The 14,392-nt window shown below is 54.0% G+C and overlaps 5 protein-coding genes across 5 annotated transcripts; all 5 read right to left on the bottom strand.

Annotated features, from left to right (window-relative positions):
- Positions 1-1,097: 1,097 nt before the first annotated feature.
- N7532_007539 (fungal specific transcription factor domain-containing protein) lies at positions 1,098-3,014 on the bottom strand (the record flags this gene model as incomplete). The annotated part of the gene is made up of 4 exons (XM_056620032.1): positions 1,098-1,530; positions 1,581-2,628; positions 2,678-2,856; positions 2,905-3,014. The coding sequence occupies 4 exons, from the start codon at positions 3,012-3,014 to the stop codon at positions 1,098-1,100; spliced, it is 1,770 nt and encodes a 589-aa protein (XP_056473398.1).
- Positions 3,015-3,092: 78 nt separating this feature from the next.
- Positions 3,093-3,681, bottom strand: N7532_007540 (Zn(II)2Cys6 transcription factor domain-containing protein; the record flags this gene model as incomplete). Its single annotated transcript, XM_056620033.1, has 3 exons — positions 3,093-3,409; positions 3,462-3,528; positions 3,583-3,681. Coding segments are annotated over 3 exons (483 nt in total), but the record flags the coding sequence as incomplete, so codon positions are not given.
- Positions 3,682-4,897: 1,216 nt separating this feature from the next.
- N7532_007541 (FMN-binding negative transcriptional regulator) lies at positions 4,898-5,755 on the bottom strand (the record flags this gene model as incomplete). Its single annotated transcript, XM_056620034.1, has 1 exon — positions 4,898-5,755. One exon carries the CDS (start codon positions 5,753-5,755, stop codon positions 4,898-4,900), a length of 858 nt encoding a protein of 285 aa, XP_056473400.1.
- Positions 5,756-6,659: 904 nt separating this feature from the next.
- Positions 6,660-8,786, bottom strand: N7532_007542 (type I 3-dehydroquinate dehydratase; the record flags this gene model as incomplete). Its single annotated transcript, XM_056620035.1, has 1 exon — positions 6,660-8,786. The coding sequence occupies one exon, from the start codon at positions 8,784-8,786 to the stop codon at positions 6,660-6,662; it is 2,127 nt and encodes a 708-aa protein (XP_056473401.1).
- A 1,806-nt stretch (positions 8,787-10,592) lies between these two features.
- Positions 10,593-14,094, bottom strand: N7532_007543 (dDENN domain protein; the record flags this gene model as incomplete). The annotated part of the gene is made up of 5 exons (XM_056620036.1): positions 10,593-10,712; positions 10,794-11,050; positions 11,100-11,824; positions 11,845-13,402; positions 13,458-14,094. 5 exons carry the CDS (start codon positions 14,092-14,094, stop codon positions 10,593-10,595), a joined length of 3,297 nt encoding a protein of 1,098 aa, XP_056473402.1.
- Between the last annotated feature and the right edge of the window lie 298 nt (positions 14,095-14,392).

A 14,392-nucleotide genomic window follows, 5' to 3' on the forward strand; every position in this document is an offset into this window, starting at 1 on the left:
AACTCGACGCGAGCAGCTATGGGTCCTGTTGCGGATGGGAAACTCCACAAAGAAGGATGGAAGTATGAAGATAATGTCTCGAGCACCCAGTGCAAAGAAGTCGATACGAATGTCGAGGCATCAATCTTTGACGGACTACTTGCCCCTACTTGTCCGACTCTCACTATAGCTCTTCCACACGTGCGTGGATAGCTCGTTCACACCTGACGAGGCGAACGAGCTCTACACCCCCTTCGGCTATATCTATAGCACTTCGAAGCACATCTCCCTTCCCGGGGCCGACAAGCGGTCTTTCGTATCATGGGCTCTGCGCCATGATGCTGCATGTGAATGAGCTTTGAAGTTTTTCCGCCTTCTACACAGACTGTTTTTAGAGAGTTGGCGGGGATCTGGAGGGGGTTTGCATATGGGAAGAGGCCTTGGGAGGCGTTCTCGGTTCCGGGGCGGTTTATGCGGCTTGGGTCTGGGAGCTCGGGGTTAAAGAACTTTGAGAGTAATAAGACGAAGGAGTATGGGTTTTAGAAATGGCTGGGGGAGAATATTGGGTAAGTTGGGGAGTTCGTTAGGGGGTTGGTTTATGATTTGGAGGATGGGTGGATTTAGATATTTCCTTGAAGTAGGACCTTTCGATACTAGATCTCAGTTTATATACTGTCAATTAGACACACTTTTGGAGTTCGGACTTGGTTGTATACACTTAACATTGAACAGGATATCTTTATGTACTGAAAAGAGCTTCAAACGCCGAGCCCACTTTTGAAAGGACATGCTAGTACACCCCCATCCACTCAAGCCATGCACCTCCAAACCAACCGTAACAACAGGAAAAACAGTTCATTCCAAAAATTCACATATCGCTCAATAAAACTAGAGCAACCATCCCAAACTCCAGAAACACAGCCCAACCCTATCAAATCATACAAATACACTCGTTCACAGGAAGATCCCATTACAACTCCTTCTCCTCCGCATCCCCCTCCTCAACAGCACCCAAAAAGAAATCAAGCTCACTGGGACCCCCCTGCGAATTCTCATTTTCGGCAAGCTGCTCAAGCAAACTCAAAAACGGATCCTTCTCCACGGCCCCAGAACCCGCCTCACTCCCCGCCGTATGCGAGCCACTCGTCTGGCTCTGCGCGCCGGGTGTGAGAGCCGCGCCGGCAGAAGCGTCGAAGGGAAAGGTTGCGTATTGAGGGTTTGAGGGGGGGGGGTGGGCGCGATGTTAAAGGATGGGTCTGTGAGGAAATGTGGGGGGAGAGGGCGAAGTTTGAGGGGGAGAATGTATTTGGGATGGTGAGGTGGGTGTTTTTGGATTGATCTTGAATTTCTGGTTGGATGGGAAAGAGGTTTGAGAGGGAGGGGGATTGGTTGAATGTTATAGGGGAAATCTCTTTGTGGGAGTTTCTGCGTTCCGAGTCGGGGGTTTGTGTTTGGGGTTGGGAGTGGAGTGTCGGAGGGCGGTAAAATTGGGGTTGGTACGTTGGTGGTGGCATTCGGTTGTAGTAGTCTTGTCCGATGAAGGTTGTTGGGCTGGATGGGTTAGTAAACAGGATTATATGATGCTAACGAGGAGTACGTACCTTGAAATAAGTTCGTCACCTGTATCCACCAGTCGAACGTGCGCACCATCCATCGCAAGACCTGGGTAGCGATCCAGGAAGTCCTCTAGATGAAAGACCGGCGAGAAGCGCATCGGGCTGGTAGAGAGGTTTCGAACTAACTCCGAATGACACGTATAAATAGTCTGCAGCAAGTCCCGCTGGTGTTGAACTCCAGCCCAGAAATTGCGCAGCCAGGCCAACTGATGCATCTCACGGGTAAGAAATTCTCCACTTGACGAAAAAACCTCTCCCTCACGCCCTTTGTAGTGAACACCATGAACATGCACAGTACCCGCCGTGCAGACACAATATCCCACAAATGCAGGCCACTCGACCAGCGGTGAGTTCCGTCCCAGTTCAACAAGCTCCGCAATAGCATTCGAATGCGAGAAGCACAGATTCGTCGCTTCAATCTGCCATGATTGATGCTGACCCGTTCCTCTGAGCTCGACAAGGTCAATCGGTAGGAAGGGACGGTAAATGAGGCAGTGCACGAGATGATAAATCAGCTTGCTCAACAGCAAGGTCGTGCTTTCTGGATGTCCGAATAAAGCCTCAATAGACGCAAAGACATCCTGGGTGCCTGCTGCCCAGATATCCAATTCCTGTCGGATTTTGGAAAGGTTCGAGAGGGCGTGCCAAGGGAAATGCGAGTCGCCCTTGACGCCACCCGCGGCCAAGTAGCGGTTCGTCACGCCAAGAATACGAGTAATATCGATCAGGAGAGATGCGGCACTGGGGGATTTGCGGCGGGAGTCGGCAGAGTATTGGATGTTGGGTCCGACGTGGAAGAGCTCGCCTTCCATGTTCAGGCCCGCGGCGTGGGGTGACCAAGACGGGAGACGCAGGAGGATGGAGTGATCGGATATGAGGCAGGGGCGGCGGGAACCACAGGTTATGAAGCGGTCCATGAGGTAGACTGACCAAAATAGTCGACGGCGCATTTCTCGCTCGGATGGGGGCATGTTGGATTTGGAGGGGACTTCGCGGAGAAGGTCTAGTGCAACCACCATCGCGGCGCAATTTGCTAGAGCGAGTCAGTACATAATGAGATATTTTTATCAAGAAATTCTTACAAAATGTCATGTATGCCTTCTTCCCCATTCCGTAGGCGAAAAAGGCCTGTGAGAGCAAGAGCAGAGTTTGGAGTCCCTCGACAGTAGGATTGTCGACATCAATTATGCGTCGCGCTTGCAGAGCAGCATCTAGACCGATACGCAGGGATTGGTCCGATTGCCCGGCTGTATGAGTATATCTGCAGCGGCATTAGCAACCTGACGATCACGACAGCACAAAAGCCTACCTAATAGTCATGGCCGATATCGCCATTGCCAAAGGGGGAAATAGCTGCTTCATCTGATGACGCTGCCGTGTACTCGCCTCATCGATGACGAAGAACGGCTTGCCGTGCATTCGCCCGAAATACGCATCGAGTAGAATATCCGACAATACGCTACTCTGGGATTGTGGCTGCATGTGTTGCGATTGCTGTGGTAGACTCTGCGCGGGACCGGTCGGTTTTTGGAACGACTCCGGCCTTTGGGAGGAGTCCGCTGTCTGCGACATGGATGTTGACAATGCCGGTCGCGCATCGCTCGAGTTAAAGTTGAAGGAGGAAGCATTTATAGTATTGCGTCGCCCATTCTGTCCCACTGGCGGCTGCGCGGGTAATTCATCCGGCGTGGCATCCGGAGAGGTCGGCGAGATAGGATTCTTTTCATCCTGCAATCTCTTCTCCAGACCATCGACGCGCTTGAGCAGCGCTTCCAGCACGTCTGTCTTGGGGCCGCGCTTTTTCGGGACGGCATCTACATCCCAGATCAGCCGAGATCAGCGGGTTTTGACAGCTGCCCGACTCACCATACACGCAGGGACACTGAAAGACCTTGCAGGCCTCGCAGCTGGGCCGCAAGCGATTGCATTTGATCTGGGCGAAATCCGGTCAGATTGAGCCTTGGGAAGGACAGCTGAGACCACGGACCTTTCTCTTACGACAGGATTTGCAGTTCATGGCCTCACGCGGCTCGACCGTCGCGCGGCGGGGCGTGAGACGGTCAATGCTGACCTGCGGACGCGACATGGCGAGGATCGGACAGGAGTTGCTAAGAGGACGCGCATGGGGAAGAGCTGGCGTTAAGAGGGGAGGAGTTGTGGAGGAAATGCGGAGAAGCCAGTCCCGCCGGAGTTTCGTTCCTTCGATTCTAGCGGCTTTTCCTCTTGCACCACAACTACCAGCAGTGCTAGTCCCAGCTAGTGCCCACCCTAGGATGTTGGCGACTTTGACCCTCGTCAGCACTCTAGAGTCACTCTAGAGCGAGCAAGGGTGAGCTAGGATCAGTCTGGTATGGTTCTCCCTCATCCCATTGATTAATCCGGGCCAGAACCCCGGGGCAACTACTGCTTTGCACCACCTCCGCCTCTAGCGTCGTTAGGGCTGTCGCTCTGCCATTCCGAGACCCTAACACCAATCCACTGTGCGTGCCCCTGTTCATCACGGGTTCATTCCTCCATACTATCCCTGCCTAGGTACAAAGTGCCACCCCAGCTGGTCCTCTCTCGCCTGGAGTCGCATTGCCACTCAACCACATCCCTGTCATATTCGCGCTGACTATATCCATTACGCACGCTACTCTCCACATGTCCGAAGCCACCAGTCCGGCAATGCCGTGCAGAGTCTCCGCATGGACAATGGCGACTCTGCACCGCCTTTCACTTTCACTCTGCATCCGCGACAAGATGAAACATGACAGAGATGAAGGAAGACTCTAAGCGCCGGCGGGGTAGTCCCACACGTGTCAAGTGGTCTTTTTGCCTCTTGTCTCCTCTCATGGATCACCCCGAACCTGCTATTTCGGAGACGGAGAGTCCACTGGGACCCTGATCTAGTCCTGACCAAGTATCCTCCGCAGACCGTTGAGTGTCCCGGTTTTGCGCACCCCTGCATCGGCTAGAGAAGTACCGTCTGCAGAATGCAGGGAATCCACGCGAGCTGCGTGACAACCGAGGGATGGCAATAGAACCAAGTAGTAGAAGGCCCATAAACACGCGGTAGTCACAAGCATTCTCGAGTCGTCATTGAGCGGGTAGGGAGTATATACAGCGCCAAGCGGCATCCAATCCATGTACACAATATGTAAATTGATCCCAGGGAAACGAGTACCCTCGTAACCTCGTGCCTCCGATTCGACAGCATCGGGTAAAGGGTACGCTGAAGAAAGCCTGCAGGACATGCGACATGCGCTCTGACCGCACACAAGCAACCCAAGACGCCGCCCTCCGTCTCACCTCCACCAATTCTAAACGACCCTCCCACTCCTTACAAACCTTGCCATCTCGCTCGCCCGCGCACTTCCAATCGCCTCAAGCCCGCCCACAACACCCTCGCGATCCATCCCCCTTTTCTCTTGACTAACCTTAAACCGGCCCTCAACCCTCGTGATCTCCACCTCCATCCCGACGATGCCCTTCTTCAGCGTCTCGATGTACTCCCTCGGGGCATCGGCAATCTCCCACGGAGATCGTCCCTGATCGCCTCGTTCCACATCCGTCCCATCATTCCATCCTTCTCTGGAAGTATACCCCATAACACCAACCTCACCAAGCCTCGCCAAATCCCCCAACTGATCCATAAGAAACCGTCCAGTTTTCTTATCCTTTACATCATGATAAACAACCATCCGCCCATAAACCTGCACAGCAGCATAGTTCCACGTCGGCGCAACCTTCCCATTCAAATTTTTCGTCTCGGTATAGAAATGCGGCGAGATGTAGTGATCGATCGGACTTGTAAACACGATCAAGACTTCACCAGGTAGAGTCAGGCCCTGCGTACCACTGGCATCCGCCGTGACGAAATCGGACCCGGCATCCCTCCCCGTTCCCGTAACAGCCTGAACCATCGCCCTTGTATGCGGGTTCGTGCGGGCAATATGACCGCGCAGCTTCCCTTTCTCCGGTTTCGAATTCGAATTAGAGTTTAGATCTGCGTCTGCAAAACCCTCTGGAGGGTCAAGGACCCAGGGTATATGCGTGCATTGCAGCGTCGGGAAGTCGGTTGATGGGAGCGAGGTTGTTAGGAGGCCCAACGGGTGTTGTCGGATAAATGCGTGGAGGGTTGGGAGGTCGTGGACTGCGTGGTCGGGGCGGAGGTGCATTTTTCTATTTGTGAATGTTGGTGTGGGTGTGAGTTTGTAGATGCGGTGGGATCGGAGGGCTCGTAAGGTTGTTACTTGTCGCAGCATAGCATTGGGCTGTTTGGGGCGACTCGACAAGTGTTCCTGGGGAAAGGTGAGAGAGGGTTGCCCCGGATTTGGCGATAAGATGGGATGAAATTGGGGTGGGGACCGATGCGATTCTATTCTAACGGAGAGAGTTCTGGTCGATAGATCAATCATTTTTGGCGTGCAGTGTGTTCAATATGAGGAGATAATGTTCAATTGCACTATACGTTCTATTTGGAAAAATCTGAATTATTCTAACATCCGTACCATACGCTAATGTTGACCATTCATTCTTCGGCTGCGGGGAAGCAACCGAGAAGCTCCCTCCACACGTGGCACACACGTTGCCTCCTTCACTCTACCCCGACTTCGCCTTCTTTTCCACTCCTATCTGGTACGAGTCCCCCATTAGCAGAGAAGACAACCAAAAAATAGACGAGGCCTCTCGCAACTTCCAAGAACAAAAAAAAATCCAAAAGAGTGACACGGGGATCGAACCCGTAATTTTCAGAACCGAAATCTGACGCCTTACCATTAGGCCAGCCACCCTGATGACTAATTTCACACGTACACTGTTATATAAACGTTGAACAAAGGCACAAGAATACTCTACCAAAAACCGAGGTAAGTCTGGTCCTACACATTAAAGCGAGATCAAAAATACTTGGGGAAAGAGATTAATAATGCAATGTATTCCCCAGTCCAAACACCAAACGATGACAATATCTATTGCATCGAACATCCAAACCAACCATGCAATCCAAACCATGAAAACTGGTACCAGGGTCAACTAGTACACGTACAGCATCTTGAGTACTACATCCCATAGTCAATGAAATCAAAAGATAGTCCTCCCAGACGCCATCCTCACAAAATCAAACGGCACATTCTGCCCAACGAGCAAGCGCAGCGTCTCAACCGTAATCCAAGCCGAAACATCCTCTGCCCCATACGCCGTCCACCCCGCCGAGTTCGCGACAGCAAGCGGATCACCCTTCCTCGGACCGGAGGTGAGATCCAGGTAGACCTTACCACGGGTAGACGGGGGCGAGGCACGGCCGTTGGCTCGATAGTGCCTCAGCAACGGCTGGACAAGGAGTGATTTCTCCGGAGGGAGGGCGGAAACAATCACGAAAGGTGACTCGACCAGTTTCACAGACTGGATCGAGGTAAATGGTTCCAGGCCGAGGGCTAGAGGACCCGTCGCTCGAAAGCCGACGGTGTAGATTGCGCCGACACCGAGGCTGCGCAGCGCGAAGATTGATGCTGAGGCGTCGGACTCGGTGCTTGAGAGGATGATTGCTGCGCGGCCTTTGTAGGCTGATGGGACGTAGTCCCTCGTGAGTGTGGCGCGGATTCCCTTCCAGGCTGCATTTTCACCGATGAAGCGGGTGGCTGAGTCGTTAGGGGCTATGGCGATTGTATCGACCAGCCCGATTGCGCGAGCTGCGTCGCTGGTGATGGGGATGTAGGAGGTTGAGGCGGGAACGGGCGGGTTGACGGATGCGCCGCCGAATTGCGGGGACATCAGGACCGATTCCATGGACCCCTTTGGGCCGCGGTCGATAGAGGTAAATGAATGCGGCAGACCAAGTTCATTGAGGCATTTCTCCATGAACATGGAGTGCGGCGTGGAGCGGAAGGAGCCGATGGCGTAGAGATCACGTTTTGGCAACTGGCCCATTATGTGTAGGGCTTCGTTGATTTCCGCGGCGGTTAGTTGGCCTGGCGCCGCGATCATGGGTAAGAGGGGGTGAGTAATGGGCGAGAAGACGGTATTCAAAGCTCGAGACAATTGTCCCATTTGACCCATGTTCACGGCGGAGAGGGGAGGTGTCCCGGGGCCGCGAGATTTTATGGTTGAGCGGAAGTATTCCAGCTCGTAGTTCTCTTCGACGGTCTCGACCATGGCAATCATCTTCACGATATCGCCATATTTGGCGCTCTCGTTGAAAATCACATTCGCCCGCTCCGAGGTCCATTTCCAATTCCCCGAGAAATCGTGGAACGCAGACATGATGATGCTATTCCCTTTCACCTTCGCCAAATTCGCCCGGATATCCTCCGGCAACCACAATTCCACATCAACATATTCAACCCCCCACTGGATCGCCCTTCGGAGATACCGATAAAAAATCCCAGGATCATCCATGGGAAATTTCCCATTCTCCTTCGTACAGCGGGTTGTAAAAATAATCGGCAACTCAGTATGCTGTCGTAGCAACATCAACTGCCGTCCAACATATTTAAGACTGGGCACAGAGTCGGATCCCGGCTCAACGAGCAAATCGACCCGAATCTCCACCGCATCGGAGCCAACAGAAAGAATATCCAAATTTGGCAACGCAGCATGCACGTCGGGAAACGTCGTCGAAATAAAATTCGTGCGCGACTTATTCCTCAACTCCTCATGCGGCCTCGTCTGCCCCAGCACCAAACTCAAAAAACGCGTCAAATCTCGCCGTAGAAACGGGGTCCGCGAATAGAGGAACTCGTAATCACAGATCTCGCTCAACGCCTCCTCAGGCGCTGACCCGTCGTCCACACTATGCGTGTTAATCACCACCAGTGTCTCGCGCACACTCTTACACCCGTCCAACCCACGCTGAAGGTCATGCATGACGACGCCCGCAACAACAGCCTCGCCACTAGCACGCGCCAGCGTCGAAAGCTCTGTCTCTGTCGTCCAGGGTTTCCCCAGGACCTCCGCGACCATGTGCACGATATATTCCTGGCCGGGCTGGAAGACGATCACGACAGTCCCGGGCGTTGAGTCCGGCGCAGCCGGTGCGGCGATGCTTGAATTGGCGACATGATTTGGTTGCGCGGACGCGGGATCCGCGACTATGGTCGCGATATTGAGCGCGGAGGAGGCATTGGGTGTTGGCGCGGGATCACGGAGGACAGACGGGACGGCCTCGTCAAGGAGAGGCGTCGGGGTCGGCGGGAGGGCAGTTGGCATCATCGCATAGCAGGGTTCATACTTCTCTGCAAGGGTTGGTCACGCGAGTGTTGGATGAATGCGCCCTCGTTGCCTTGTGTGCGCTGGGACGGCGGCTTTGAATACCGCGGTGGCAATGTAGAACTTCCAAGTTGGTCTGGTCTGACTGGCTGGAGGGGGCGAATATCAGAGAAAGTAGTACCCGTGCATAGGCCGAGCGGGTTTTGACCGGCGCAATCACAGTGACAGCAATGCAATGCCACTAGCTGAGGGACAGGGTGTGCGCTGAGGGGGTTGTAGCGGTATGGCGGTGGAGCAGGTGGAAAGCGAGAGCGAGATGGAAGCGTCAATGGAGTAGAGTTTAATACGGCGCAACGAGAAGCACCGATGAAGCCGCCTTGAAGCATCCGCGGGGCGCGGGGGAACGCTGGACGGGGCTTATTCTTCCGCCAATCAGCGGGCGGTCCGAGCCACGTATAGATCGGATAGGCATCCACGGAAAAGCAACACCCAACAAACAACAAAGTTGGGAAATAGTATATGGTATAAAGGATGGTTTAAAAAAAGATCTGAATATTTGAGAATTGAGCGATATATATAACTGATCTAACCAGCCATAGTGTACTATGGTCGTGGTCTACGAGTAGAGGCCCCTTGATCCGCATCTGATACGGGGAAAATTTCCGCCTCAAGGACACGGCTGAGACTGGGCCAATGGTCCGGGCCGGCTTAGCAAGATTGTACGGGCGTCGGGAGGTAGCTTCCGTTGGTCTGGACTAGATAGGGGTCTACCCTAGTGTAATTGGTAGGGCTGCCACCTTGCATTTACTGCTGTAGTAACCTTGCAGTGGTCATGGGAAAAAAGTAGCACATGAGCTACTCTATTCGACTCAATACACCTGGTACTATGCAGTACGAACAGCAGGAAGAATAATGAGACTATTATAATCGTACACCTAAACTCAGTTGTTGGTAGATACAATTGAGGTTAGACCAACGTAAAGAGGGGTGTATCGTATATATCCATATTCACAGCCATCTAAATCACACATACACATACATCCAAAAACAAAAGAAAACAAAAAAACCAAGATATGTACCCATTAGATCTAACTGAGATGATCAGAAATAGACAACTCATGAACCATCAGAGCCAGCACCAACCCTAACCAGACCATGACCATGACCTTGACCACTGGCACCTAGGTAGTAGATACCGCCTGTACATCAAACACAAACCAAACCATAAAAGAAATACCAGCCGAATCGAGGGGGGGTATTGGTAAACAAAACACCTGACACTCGAAAAAACAGAAACAAAGTACAGGAATCTGCTAAATCACTCCACCTCACCACAAGTATCGAAAGATTCCACAATTAATCAATCACATGCTGCGCTTTTGCTTTGTTCATTCCTGCATCAAGCCGGGAATGCTATGTACGAGAAAGGAGTTTAGAGGGGTGGGGCACCGTCTGGTTGTTTCAGGCGGTGCGAGAGCGTGGATATGGGGCTGAACACCGATAACGAGTGTCGACATCCGTGAACTTGCTCTGCAAGAGTTGGATGATGACGAGTCGAAAATTCAACCCTCTTCTGAGAAAGACACGCCCGCCAGCGGCTTGTCTTCATTCCGTCAGTGGGTAGGAGTCCCGCATGAGATTGGTATCGGCATGGACCCGTTGGAAGATAATGGGCTCACGCAAGACCAGGAGACCAGAAATATTGAAAGAAATCCTCGGGCTGGACCGGAGGGGTTTCAAAGCGGGAAGGAACATCATAAGGCAATCTGGCCCAGCCGCGTCAATCAGACAATGCAAATTTCACACCAATTAACTCGGTGGGGAAATCGCCAGTCCATTCATGACTTTAGGCAGCGGCTTCCTGCGGGCCGTATTTGCCGTCTTGGAGACCCGGGGGCACCGTGGATCATGCGGGGTTCTTTCATAAGACTTGTGTCGAGTTTTGCCGGGGCTGTTGCACAATCCACGTTAGTAAAAAGCCATAGCAATGGGATGGTAGTTGATAAACACACCTCTTTGGGCAACCCGGCTGTAGTCAGCAGACAGGTTATTCTGACTACGGCTGGTAGGGGCGAAGAACGTAGCGCTCGCGGTGCGCCAGAGGTGGTTGGATGTGTCGGAGAGGAAGTCTGTAGTAGAGCGGCCGGAGAAGATGGACGTTCTGCCGCGGTTGCGTTTGGAGAGGACGATTTCGTCGAAGAGGGCCATTTTCGAGTCCTTGGCCTTGGGATTGGTTCGTTCGCGCTCGCTGATGAATTCCATAAAGCCTAGACACATGTGAGTAGATATCCAGAAGATAAAAAAGGGTGCACTAACCTTGCGTCTGCTGCAAAACAGCAATGTACTCAGCATGCTCATTCGGCAAGCTCTTCATAAACGCCTCCATGTTGAAAGTGTAGTACAATCCCGCCTTCTTCTTGTCACTGCTCGCTGGCAAGAGATACTTCTTATAAGTGTAGAACAAGCTAGCGAAGCACCGTACGAACGCAGCTCGGATCTGATCAGGGTGGAATGCGGCATCGCAGACCAAGCAGACTTGAGACGCGCATCGGTTGTGCACAATCAGCTTGCAGGCAGAGCACTTGTACATGCCCTCCTCGGCCCGGTCGTCACATATCGCACAGGTCAACTTGTCGTCCCACGGCTGGGTCTGGAAGTAATGGCCCTCAACCCAGCAAGTACCCTCGTTGTTATTGACGTACTGCGCAGAAGACTGCGGCACAATTGTCGATGCTGCAATGGTCGACTGCGCATAGACGGATGGGGCATATGTCGAGCCCGGGCCATTATCAGTGTTCAAAGTGGTGACAGACAGGTTAGATGCATGTCCCAGGAACGGCGCACTAGGCCGACGAGTCATGCCAAGCGACGAGCTTCTCCTCGACGCCGCGTCAAAGTGGCCGGATCGTTTCTCACGCAGCGAGGCCTGCAGCGCCATGCCCGAGTCATTCCGCGAGGAGGGAGTAGGAGGTGGAGGGGGAAGTGGCCAGAGGTAGGAGAGCTCTCTCGCGGAGAAGGAGGCGAAGCACCGGCCTTGGTAGCTGTTCCAGGACGGTTTGACGAAGAATATCCGCGGGACGATGCCTGCTCGTTACGAGCATGCAAGAATGCGTTGAAGATGGGCGGATGGTAGGAATTGGGAACGACCGCGGTCGAACCGAATGCATTGGAGTTCAGACCGACATACTTGGCAAGGTTGGTGGGTGGCGCCTTCGAGGTGTATGTGGAACCGCTCTCAGACAAGAACGTGTCCCATGGGTATGTTTCGATGGCATATGCTGGAGGTCCCGTTGGAACCCCACAGCGGCTGTGGTGAGGAGCGGCCATTTGAAGGAGCGACAGGAGCTTCCGGCGCTGGTGTCGCGGGAGAGGGGTTGGTCGCACGGTACTCTCGATCATATCAGAGTCCAAATCGACCAAGACAAAGTCGTCCGTCGGGAGCTCGACCTTTTCATACCGCCGCTCGATACCCACGATATACGGGCAGGGAGCCTCGATAGCCTGCACCAGACGTGCTGGGAGAACAGGAATTAAAACACCTGCCCACTGAATTGGGAACAACAGGTCGACCAGAGCTCTGGTAGCAAGGTAGAGCATGGAGGTGTGGGAGGACAGGAAAATGATGCGTGACTCGGTCAGGGCATATTCGAACAGTATAATAATGTTCGGAACCGACAGCGCACGGAAGAGAGCATACAAATCGGTATTGCGAGAGCCAGGAAGCTCATTGGATGCCTCTTGTCGCGCGAACAGCCGCAATTCTCGAATGGCGAGTTCGACCTGCGTCTTTGACGAGATAGGGCAGAATGCCTCAGTGCAGAGATTCATAACATAGCGCTCAATTGGCTGCCACACGCCCATCCGGGGCGAGCTGGGCGGTACTCGCTGGACACCCCCTTCGGTCATGGGAACGACGATGGCCTTCAGCCACTCCTTCCAGAAGCTCGTCATGTTGGCCTCCCGGCCGAGAATGCCGTACGCACGCGGGATCCAGAAACCGGTATCTCCATCTGTGAGACCCTCAATCTTGGAAGCCGCACCATGTCGCACCGGACGCAGGAGGTCGTTCATCAAGCCAATCTTTTCTTCTACCGCACTGATCTCGTCCTCGAGCTGTTCACGAGACTCGGATCCCGAGGGCACAGTCGGCAGCTTAGCCAGCAGCTGAGACAGCTTCGCCCGCTCCTGCGCCAGACGCTCACCCAGACTCGCAGCCAATTCCCGCTCCTCATCCGTCATGTTATCCTTCCGCCACTCCTCGCAGCGCTTCTCCAGCTCATCTGCCGCCTGCGAGTTCAATGGAATCCAAATGATTACACAGATGGCATGCAGCTTCGATCCGTTATCGGTGGTCATGGCAAAGCCGTGCCAGGTCGAGCGGGGTCGTTGGTCGGAGGAGACAATGTTGATATCATTGGGAAAGGCGAACATGGGGACATAGTCCGGGAAGTTCCCGCGTTGCTTCAACTCGTCTGCCATGTCGCGGGTGGGGTATCGGTCGAGCAGGACGGGTTCGAACCGGCGTTTCAACGGGTGCATCGTGGGGGAAATCTCCAGGGGTTGCGGGACCGGAATCACCGAGTTGTAGTTGCTCAGTCGTCGCGAGGTGCGCACCGAAGCTGCACAAGACATACGTTAGCACATTCCAATCAAACACTGCTGAGCAGAACCCACCATGTCGAGCAATTGAAGGCTGCCGCTTCATACTATTCATATCCCGAAATGCCATATGCCGACGGACACTCCCAATGCCCGAGCGGAGCAAATTGCCCGAACCCTGCGAGGGCGAATCGTCCGCGGTGATCTTCTGGGTGCGCACGCGAGACCGCGGGCGCGAGTTATTCGTGATGGCGCCGGCGCTCAAACTCAAATCGGTCAAAAAGGTATCTCGCTCCGAGGCAAACTTGACCAGCGCCTGGTCGAAATCAAAGTCATCGCTGAATAAGGTCGAGCCGCGCACGGGCGACGAGGCGCCTTTGACAGTGACACTGCTGCGGTTGCTGCTGGTGCCGTTCGCATGCTCGGAGTCCCGGGAGAGAGTGGACAGGCGCTGGTTGGAGCTGCGGCGGCTGTTGCCCCTGAAGATGGTCGAGGTCGGGCGAGAGGCCTGCGAGTCGGGGGCGTGTTCCTCTTCGGCGTCGGCGTCTTCCTGGATGGCATCGGTGAAGGCGGGGCCGGGGGATGCCGCGCCATTGATACGGTAGTCGTCGCCGAGTCGACGGTAGGTCTCCAGCACCTCTGAGCCGTCGACACCTGCGATCCAGAAGTAGTCGGCGAGGGGGGCGCCCTCCGGGGCGGTAGTGGCAGGCATTGTGACCGGTGCCGTGGTTGTCCGTGTGTGTCCCGATTACCCTGTCGAATTGCTTGTCACCACATGGATTGCAGGTCCGCGAGGGAGCAGCGGTGTCAAGACGTGGGAACGACGGAGTAGGGGTTGGTGGAAGAGCAGGGGAATTTCGGGGAGGGAGGGGCGAGGGGTTCAGGAGTGAAGATCAATTTTGGGGAACTCGTCGGCGGAGAGTGCTGCCGCTCTGTACCAGTACCTCAGTACTACTGTATGTACCTTAGGGCATTAGGGTACGCGGTATCCCTCGAGTGTTTAGGTCAAC

The sequence above is a fragment of the Penicillium argentinense genome (genome assembly GCF_028826775.1).
Source record: "Penicillium argentinense strain IBT 30761 chromosome Unknown utg000006l_segment0_segment0, whole genome shotgun sequence".
NCBI lineage: Eukaryota > Fungi > Ascomycota > Eurotiomycetes > Eurotiales > Aspergillaceae > Penicillium > Penicillium argentinense.